This window comes from Capra hircus, chromosome 16 (assembly GCF_001704415.2).
Source record: "Capra hircus breed San Clemente chromosome 16, ASM170441v1, whole genome shotgun sequence".
In the NCBI taxonomy this organism is placed as follows: domain Eukaryota; kingdom Metazoa; phylum Chordata; class Mammalia; order Artiodactyla; family Bovidae; genus Capra; species Capra hircus.
In genome coordinates this window covers 4106849-4116872 of record NC_030823.1, presented here as the reverse complement: position 1 = coordinate 4116872, position 10024 = coordinate 4106849, and the positions used below count along the sequence as shown (strand labels likewise).

Below are 10024 nucleotides of genomic sequence, written 5' to 3'. Positions count from 1 at the left end.
CGCTTCTAACTCACTCATTTAAGTGGCACAGCACCCTGTACTGAGTCTTATTCCCCGGGGAGAGGAAGCTGATCTCCAACACTGAGTAACCTTTCCAAGGTCCCACAGGCTTAAACTTCTGGCTTGGAGAGTTTCCACTACACAGTGCTCCCCGAGATCTAGAGCCCCAGGCTGGCAAGCGGGTGCTGGGGCTGGCATGCCACGGAGGGAGTTTTTCCAGGCTTGGGGGCAGCAAGCCAGGCCAAATGTGCGTGTCTGGGGCCATGAGGATGGAGCCAGGCTTCTCTCAAAATGGAGCTGATAGTGCTGAGCTCACCCCGATCCCAGAGTGAGAAGGTGACCAACCAGGTCCCAGGGCTGCTGGACCGGTGTCTCACTCGCCTGCTCTCAGGCCTCCTCATCAGCAGTGGTGTTTTCTTGCAGGTCACCAGCCAGAGGGCAGGATGGAGAATGCTCATCTTCCTCCTGATGTGCCTGCTGCCGGGTGAGTCCCAAACAGCCAGACTCAGAGCGTGCACACCCACACCTGAGCCTTCCAGGCTGCAGCCTGGCGGGCACCTCAGTGGCCTTCAGCAACCCCTCCAAAGTACAAGCATTCTCCATGGCTTTGGAGTGAGGGAGTGATTGGATCTGGGCCCAGGGAGAGTGTGGGAGGCAAGAGCTCACACGAAAAGGTGTATGTCTGACCTGATGATCGCTGGGATACTCAGTGTTTTGATCTGTCTCTGCCCTCTTCAATTCAAGTTGATGACTGAAAGTCAGCTGCATTTCCGAGATATGGGTTCCAGGATAGCACTGCTCTATTAGCACTCATTCTAAAATAACTCAAGTGCCAGGCCACAGTACCAGTCATGCAAAGATGAAGACCTTGCCTTAGAGAGTGCAGAGTCTACAAAGAAACCAGATAGGTAAATGAAAACCACATGGATGCATTTTGTTCTTTAGTCAATGCACACTTATGGAGGGCCTACCCTGTGTCAGGCACTAGGGACAGGTGGACGAAAGTCAAGTTGCAGGCTGGTGCGGTGATCAGGCTCAGACAGGGCAGCACAGTCTTGTCTCCATGCTGTGGTGTCTGGTTTTATTCTGATGGTAATGGGGAGCCACTAAGGAAGGCAATAAGTTTGTGCCCAGAGTATCCAAGTAGCTGCTTAATAAAAAATGTTGAAAGAGTAAATTAACAAATAAATGCTATGATAACACCCTGATGCTAGGAAAGATTGAAGGCAGGAGGAGAAGGGGATGACAGAGGATGAAATGGTTGGATGGCCTCACCAACTCAATGGACATGAGTTTGAGTAAACTCCAGGAGCTGGTGATGGGCAGGGAAGCCTGGTGTGCTGCAGTCCACGGGGTCACAAAGAGTCAGACGTGATCTATTGACTGAAGAACAAATAATAACACCAAAAACAATTTTGTTTGGCTTATAAACAAATCAGATTTTAATGAATCAAAGGTAAGCTAATGTTGGAGCAAGAAACCTCTGTGATGTAATCACACCACCTCTTTATTTTCATCTCTCACTGCCCCCTTTAAAATTTTTCGGTAGGAGCAAGCTTCCTGGCCCCCAGATGAAAACTCAGGCAGGCCCATGATTTTTCAAGTCTCAAAAGTTCTAATTGGATCATTTTAAGTAACCAGTTAAATATTTTGGTCAACCATTTCATCTTCATTCAGAGATATGCCCCCCACCCTGGCCACCCCAGGCCTGCAGTCAGAAAGGCAGGGAGGGGTGTGAGGCTGCCTTCCCCTCTCCCCTGGTCTTTCTCCCCGCCTGGGAGGCAGCTGGCACCTGGGACCCCAACAGGGTCAGAGTGGCGAGTGGGAGGGGAAGCAGGAGGCAGGCTGCTCATACCTGATGGAGTGGCCTGGAGCTCTCTGGCCTGGCAGGCTTCAGAGCTGGCGCTTCCTCCTGTGGATGTCTTTGCGGACCCCTCCAGGGGCCATCTCCCCGCTGTGGTCCCTGCACACAGAAGACCCCATCTCAGATGGCTGCAGGCTGGTTCTCTCCCCGCTGGGCCCCACCACTGGTCAAAGGTGGGGCCTTTCTCATCCTGTTGCTGGGGCAGAAGTGATCCACCCCAGGCCCAAGCCGGCTCTCCCTGCTCCTGCCACGTGCCCCTTGCACCTCCTCACACCAAGTCAGGCTCCAGTCTGCGGTCTCCAGCTGCAGGCCTCACTTGCCTGTCCCTGCCTGAAGCCACACAGTGGACACTGCTGGGAGATGATGGGTGAATGACAGCAGGGGCACCACCTCCACCAAAGGGGCCCCTGGGAGCCATCACACTGACCCTAAAACGCCAGCCCTTCCTTTACTTCTCACAGTCAACTAGTCCAAAATTCCCAAACCCTTTATCGTACATAACTAAGCGCTTACATAAGAGTCAGGCTTCCTGAGTGGCTCTAGGGGTAACGAACCCGGCTGCCAACGCAGGAGACATAAGAGACGCAGGCTCGACCCCTGGGTCGGGAAGATCCCCTGGAGGAGAGCACGGCAACCCACTTCACTATTCTTGCCTGGAGAATCCCATGAACAGAGGAACCTCTCGGGCTACAGTCCACGGGGTTGCAAAGAGTCAGACACGGCTGAAGCAACTTGGCACGCACACACGCAAGAGCTACCAGTTATCCACTGAACAAGTTCTTAAGGATGCATGAAACTTGATATTGATAACAGAAAAAAAATGTGCCTTGCGAAAGTTGATTAAGGATTCCTAATCAGCTCTCAACTGCAAAGTCAGAACACCCCATCCTGCTGATCAATGGGGCTCATAAATCCTCTTGTTCTGCCTCCTCCCCCGACACACACATGTAGATCACACACAGATTCCAGAAATCAGAGCGTCATCATTGTTGTCCTGAGATAGTCCTTGTTTGTAATTACAAAGATTCTTGCTTTCTATGATAAGTTGCTATGTAACTTTATCAACAGTGCCATAGTTGCAGTGTGTCATTTAATTAAACCCACAGTGAGTATTGATCTATCTCTAACATTTATGGTCTTGACTCTTCCTATAATGAGAGCTTAAGACATATGCAAGAGGCAGGCCAGCTTTATGGGCATGTGCCCTGTGCAGTCACAGGGCCCCATTTATAAGGTGCCTGGTTTAACGCTCTACTATTGCCTTAGTGAACTCTTAGTAACTTTGGAACGAGAGGTCCTCCATTTTTATTTTGCACTGGGCCTTGCAAATTATGCAGCCAGTCCTGGCAACAGGATTAAACTTTCTTGGGTTCAGAGGTGTTAAACACATGGAGCTTCCCTGATAGCTCAGTTGGTAAAGAATCCACCTGCAGTGCGGGAGACCCCGGTTCAATTCCTGGGTCAGGAAGATCCACTGGAGAGGGGATAGACTACCCACTCTAATATTCTTGGCTTCCTTGTGGCTCAGCTGGTAAAGAATCTGCCCATAGTGCAGGAGACCTGGGTTTGATCCCTGGGTTGGGAAGATCCTCTGGAGAAGGGAAAGGCTACCCACTTCAGAATTCTGGGCTGGAGAATTCCATGGACTGCATAGACTGTGGGGTCGCAAAGAGTCAGACACGACTGAGCGACTTTCACTTTCACTTTCAAAGACATAGAAAAATTGTAGATGCCAGGCACCCATATCCTAAAGCACGATGTTGAAGCACCTGGACAGGACTGAGGAGAGAGATGGCAAAGCTGGTCATTCCAGAAATAGCCCCCCATGTCGTCACCCGCAGAGTCATCAGGGGTCAAAAAGAAGAGCTCACAGTAAGAGCTTTCTGGAAAGAGGCAGTGTGATGCGCCCTGCACCACCTGTCCTTGAGGGACAGAGGGCTCACCTCTTCCCCACTTTTAGAGGAGTAAGAGAAGAGACCTCTAGGAAGCCACTCAACAAGCTTGCTGTAGTCCCAGCAGTCTCCCGACAGCTCGGTTCCAGCAGGGACCAAATGTGGATCCCAGAGAAGGAGCTGCCCCAGGGCCTCTAGCAAGAGGGCCACCCACAGGGGACTGTGACTTCAACCGGAGGGGTAAGCGGCCCCAGGTCACAGGCTTGATGTCAAGGGGCCATTAAAAGGCCAGCAGGAGCAGAGGCAGTTCCTACCAGGAGGGAACTAATTGCAGAGAGGCCCCGACAGGGAATCTGGGAGGCAACGGGGAAGGATGCGACCTTGCCCGGAGGATGCCACCTGCAGGCCAGGACTCCTCCTCCCCTTCCCTCTCCCCTCCACGCCCAGCCCCAGAGGGGCCCCAACAGCAGTTCTGAGTAGAGAAAGGGGTCCAGCAAAGCAAAGACCCTGAGCTGTCCCCCTCCCAAACATCAGGCCTCCAAGCATAGCTGGAAGAAAGGAAAAAGGCTTCAACAGGATAAGAGATTGGAATTGCAAGAAGCACTGGGCTGTGTGTTTTCTTATCCAAATGAGACTACAAAAGCTACTGTACTTGAAATTACGTCTGAGATTTTGTCAAGGGGCAGAGACATCCCAGAGCCAGTGTGAAGAGGCTGTCAGTAAAAGGGCCGTAGACTGAGCTTCAGCTGTGATCGCAGGCACTGCCAAAGCAGACGTAGTCACAGTCTGCTCGGCTTTGACGGCAGCCCTTGGTGGTTTCCACTTCTAAAGGAAAGTGAGCAGTGTTGCAAGCGCTGGTCTGAGGAGGTACCGCCAAGCAGGGCAGGATTCCTGTGCTTCCAGCACCCTCTCCTTTCAGCAGCAAGCAAACACTTCTGTTTTTACTATTTAACATCTCTCTTTAAAAAAAAATGTATTGAAGTATACCTGATTCACAATGTTGTATTAATTTCTGCTGTACCGCAAAGTGAGTCAGTTATACATATATGTATATTCTTTTTCATCTCCTTTTCCATTGTGGTTTATCAAAGAATACTGGATATAGTTCCCTCTGCTATACAGTGGGACCTCATTGTTCTAGTATCTCTCTTTTACATTCTGTGCAAACAAATCAGGGCCTTTTTTCAGGTGTTGCCTTGGCCCCCTTATAGGTGCTTAGGGGGCAGCTTTTTAAACATCTGCATTTTGAAAAAAAAAACATCTGCACTGGAACCCAGTGGCTAGAACCCAGGCTCTGGGCAGACTCTCAGAAGATCAGCTGGCACATGGTAAATTCTATGGTGGTTAGCTGAACAGCGGTAAGATCATTCTTGCATTTTCATCTCTCAGATGGGGCCTTCCACACAGCTCCATTCCACCCCTTGGGGCCACTCCTGATCTGGTGCTAAGCACTGACATTTCTATGTTGGTTCTTTTTAGCTTCCCTGGTGGCTCAGTGGTGAAGAACCCTCCTTTTAATGCAGTAGGCACAGGTTCGATCCCTGGGTCAGGAAGACCCCCCGGAAGAGGAAATGGCAGCCCACTCCAGTATTCTTGCTTGGGAAACCCCACGGACAGTGGAGCCTGGCAGGGCCACAGTCCATGGGGGATCACAGAAGAGGCAGACATGACTTTAGCAACTAAACACCTACAACAACGAAAGCTCTACTCTCACAGGGGCACTTTCTGACCTGTTCCCTAATTCTAGCACAGTCTGGAGCTCAGAGCTCCTCAAACGGCGACACACTCAGCACTCTTTCTCCATGCACTTTTTTCTCCCTCTTCCTGCAGCCGCCAGCGCACTGACGGGCCCACGGCTGGTGTCCGGGGAGCCCGGGGGAGCTGTGACCATCCGGTGCTGGTACCCCCGCTTGGCCATCAACAGCCACCAGAGGAAGTACTGGTGCCGCCTTAGGCCCTCAACGGGGGTCTGCCGCACCATCGTGTCCACCAACCACTACACGCACCTGCGCTACCGCGGCCGCGTGGCCCTCGCAGACTTCCCGAAAAGAGGCTTGTTCGTGGTGAGGCTGTCCCAGCTGACCCCGGAGGATGAGGGGCGCTACCGCTGCGGCCTCGGGAGCTCAAACAACGCGCTTTTCTTCAGCATGAACCTGACGGTCTCTCCAGGTCAGGGCCGGTGGCTGGCGGGTCAGGTGTGGTGAATTCTAGGAAGGGGGAGAGACCACAGGAAGCCCAGAGGCCCAGGAGGGCGTTAAACGCAAGGACAGTGATGAAAGCTGGGGTCATGCAAGGGCCGAAGGTGCGGGCTTGCATTTCAGACGGAGGGAAGGTAGATACCAGGGAAAATGGCCCAGCTGCGCCAACGGCCCAATACTAGGGTCTCCCCCTAAGCGATCCCACCCTGTTCCCCCTGAACATTGTGGCACGTGGTATTTGAAGAGGGTTCTGTGAAGCCAGTGGGTTAGATAATGTGGCTTCTTATGGTCTCATCTCTTTGTTCAGACGTGCGGAGCAGGTCAGATGGGCAGGACTGAACCCTTCCTAAGACGGAGCCTCTCAGCAGGCGTCCGGCGGTGGCCAGGCCGGGGTCCTGTGCAGTCAGTTCCGGAGAGCTGTCCGGAGTCAAGTACCCGGAGTCCAGGGAAGGGCGTCCAGGCTGTGAGAGGAGGTGCAGGCAGGCAGGAGTCCAGAGAGAGGACTGTTCGATTAGAGGCTGCTCTCTAACCATCTGCAGACACTGGCCACTCTGCTGTGACTGGAGTTTTTCTTTTTTTCTCATTTGCAGAGCAGTACGTGAAGGACAGAATGGGGTCCTGGGGCAGTCAGATAGAGAACATGTGGGCATAAAACGAGACAGGAACATAAAGTGTCAATATTTGCAAAAGACTGGCTTTCTCTGTTTTATCCAATATACTGGCCAAAGACTGCACTGCTTAGTGAGGGTACATTCTAGCGGCAAACACCTCAAGCCTGATGTCCTTTGCTAAAGCCTGTAGGCTGCCCGGATGGCCCTCTCATTAGGCCTCCTTCTGCTGTTCACACAGGTCTTTCCAGAACCATCCCCACAGCCACTCTGGCCTATGGTGAGCTCATCACAGGATCCTTTGAAATAGCATCACCCCCAGCAGCCAAAAGATGCACACGAGGAAACACCCAGACGACAGGAAGACAGAGGACAGGATGGGATACGGTTGCCCTGACTCCAGGAGCCAGGAAAACCACGGCTTCAGCCACGGGAGGGCAAACCCCAGGAGCAGCTGCGGTACTGGCTCCAGGGACAGGCAGCCAGGCAGAGGGCTCCGTCTGGGCAACTGTGCCCACCGTGCAGAGTCCAGCTTCAACAGTCAGAGGCACGACCGGCGCTACAGAACGGGGTCTGGGGTGGAGCACCAGCAATTCAGAAGCAACCAGGGCCACGGCCAGCAAAAGAGAGAGGGAAACTACTCCTGGGGCTGACAGGCCAAGCGAGGAGACAGAGAGCATCAGCACAACCCCGGGCACCACTGAGACAGCGGCAGGGAGCGTTAGGCCATCAACCCTGGCCTCAGAAAGATGGATGTGGGAACCCCTCCAAGAGGAGACATCGGCTTCTGAGCCACAGAGCCTGGGCTCCGTTGAAGGGACCATCCCGGCTGCAGCTGTGTGGACCTCAGAGCCAACCCGCATAGAGATGGCATCTGTGGAGGGAAGCGGTGACGGCGACCTGGGCACCCCTGCCAGAGACGGTGGTCCACACGTGATGCCAAGCCAGGCCCTGGCAGCGGGGCCCCTCGGGCCCCTGGCCAGGGAGTCTTCCGTAAAGAGGTAACCCCCAGGCCCCCTCCCCTGGGGCTGCACGTCTGCCTGCTCCCTCAGTGAGCTCAGCTTCATGCGCCCTTGGGTCTGCTCATGCCTCTGCTCCCCCTCTGGAGCCTCAGGACAGTGAAGGGCAAAGGTCACGGGGGTCAGAATGCTCCCTCCTTCCAAGGTCCTCACTGGGAGAACGCCATCTGAGTATTTTCACGTGACTGAGCAAACATCTAAGCAACAGAATATTCAGAATATTTAGGTGGGACTGTTGGGACTTTTGGTTCCTTAAAAGATGAGGAAACAAAGCTCCAGCGGGTGGCAAGGTGGGGTGGTGGGTGACTCACCGAAGCCACAAAGAGCCACTTTGCGGCTGAGCCAAATGCCTAGCGTGGATTCCCTGACCCTGACTCAGTTCTCTTGGCCCCTGCAGCCCATTGGCAGGGACCCCACACAGGTGGTCGGGGAGGGACAGGACGGAGGACTTGGAAACCGGGAGGCAGGGGACCGCGTCCCAGGTCAGCAACTAACCGGCCAGCAGTGGAACGAGGGCAGCCGGCCGGCCCAGGCCTCCAGGTCGCCTCTAAAATGAGGGGTGCAGGGCTCTCCAGGCCCCCCTCTCTTGTGCTCTTCTGACGCCCACTCCTGCTGCTCTCTCTGCAGCACTTCTCTGGAAGAGAGGAACTTCTGCGGGGTCCTGACTCCAGTCTCGTCGGTGCTGTGCCCGCTTATGCTGGTGACCCTTGTCCTGTGGAAAAGGAAGCTCCAGAGGAAAAAGAGCTGTGAGTGGGGTCTAATTCGCCCCAGGCCCGCAGAGGGGAGGGCTCGTTCCCCTCTGACACCCTCAGGACTGGGGCAGGTCCGGGACTGCTGGATGCAGAAATGCTAAATGCTAGTCTGGGCCATGCTAGCCAAGCTTGGCCTTGGTTCCTTTCTCTGTCAAATGGGAAAGTCATCTGTTTATTTACGTCCTGGTGATGTCCGAGAGCCTAGGGAGACGTTCTTCAGAGAATGGGGAGACTGTTGCTCAGTGTAGGCCTGGGAACCACGTGAACAATGCTGGCAGCAGACAGGAGTGCAGGGCCCAGGGGTGCAGCCAAACTCTGCCTGCACCCTCTGCAGACCTCATACAGCACCAGGCCCAGGTTTAAGCACATCTAAAGCGACTGCTCCACGGTGGTTAGATGCGGCAAAGAAAGGGTGAGATACTCTGGGAGCAAGCAAAAGGGGCTAAGCTTCCCAGACCCAGGGCCCTGAAGGCCTGGCCCAGTCTCTGCGGATCTAAGGGTCTGATTAGAAACCGTCTGTGTCAAGAAGTCCTTGACGCTTGCAGCGGGTGAGGGTGGTTCTTGGGGAATCAGGCTCAGCGCCCAGGACCCTCACAGTGTGCTCTGTGTCTGTGCAGCTCAGAAGACAGGAAGGTCATCAGGGGTCACCTTGATTCAGATGACACAGCCCCCGGAGCTGGGCCTCCAGCCAGGCCAGCCACCCCAGGTGGGAAGGAAGAGGCTCCAGGTTGACCCTCCTCCTCTCCACATCAGCCTGAGTCTCCCAGCAAGAGACCCAGGACTCCAAGGAATGGAAGGATAAGCCACTCGGTCACTGTGGAAGCGGAACCAGGACTGAATACCATAGCCCAGCTTCTTCTCTTCCTTCCTCCACGTGAACGAGCTGGGGCAGAGGGAGCTGGGGGAATGGGACTCCGTCTAGGGAGACAAAGGCTGGGCCAAGGAAGGTGGAGCATTTTCCACGGCCATAAGTGACACCGTGACTCAAAGAAGGCTGCAAGACAGAATCAGTTCACTACTGGCTGAGGTCAGTGGACCCGGATAAGGCATGAAATTTCCATTCCTGGAGGTCTGAAAATATGAGAGGCTTCCAATCAGAGTGCAATGTTAACAAAATTTCAACCGTCACTCCTAGCCCTTGTAGGCGCCCCCTTTTCTGATGTCTGTCAGCACCCAGCCTACTGCACAGGTTTGACTCATTCCCAGTAGGTTCTAAGCTCTAGGGGCAGTGATTGCGTGTTGCCCTTCTTACTACATCCTTGAAGAACTTCAGCTCAGCAGAGCCCCCAATAAATAACTGTACTGAATGGCTGAGTGGAGGGGTGTGGTCTCTGTGGCCTCTGGTGACCCTGCCCATGAAGATGCTCTGAAGCGCTTTCAATGTGTGTGTGGGGGGGGGGGGGCGGCCCATAGATGACCCCACAGGTCCCTACATGGGGACCAAGAGGAAGAACACTTGTTCCCCGTTCATCCCTCCCCATTTGGCCCCATACTCACTATGCTGTAGACCTTTTGACCCAGTCAAGATTCTCTGGGATTTTCCTAAGTTCATGAAGGAGAAGGGTATTTTTCAGTAGATTTTCATCTTCTTCATAAAGCTCCTCTTATTCAACTGCTTATAATTCCCTGATGCCAAGGACTGTTGATAAAGCTGGAAAGCGGTTATGGTAAGAGGGGTGGATAAGAAAGGA

At 53.8% G+C, this 10024-nt stretch overlaps 1 protein-coding gene across 1 annotated transcript; it reads left to right on the top strand.

Moving 5' to 3' along the window:
• Positions 292-9687, top strand: FCAMR (Fc fragment of IgA and IgM receptor). The gene is made up of 5 exons (XM_018059931.1): positions 292-484; positions 5587-5925; positions 6804-7563; positions 8209-8327; positions 8951-9687. Exons 1-5 carry the CDS (start codon positions 292-294, stop codon positions 9133-9135), a joined length of 1596 nt encoding a protein of 531 aa, XP_017915420.1. The 3' UTR covers positions 9136-9687.

Bases quoted from the DNA above. Each gene is read 5' to 3' on its own strand.
- FCAMR (XM_018059931.1), top strand. From the start codon at position 292: ATGGAGCTGATAGTGCTGAGCTCACCCCGATCCCAGAGTGAGAAGGTG. The intron at 7,564-8,208 runs GTAACCCCCAGG...CTCTCTCTGCAG, and splicing joins AGGGAGTCTTCCGTAAAGAG to CACTTCTCTGGAAGAGAGGA. The intron at 8,328-8,950 runs GTGAGTGGGGTC...GTGTCTGTGCAG, and splicing joins GCTCCAGAGGAAAAAGAGCT to CTCAGAAGACAGGAAGGTCA.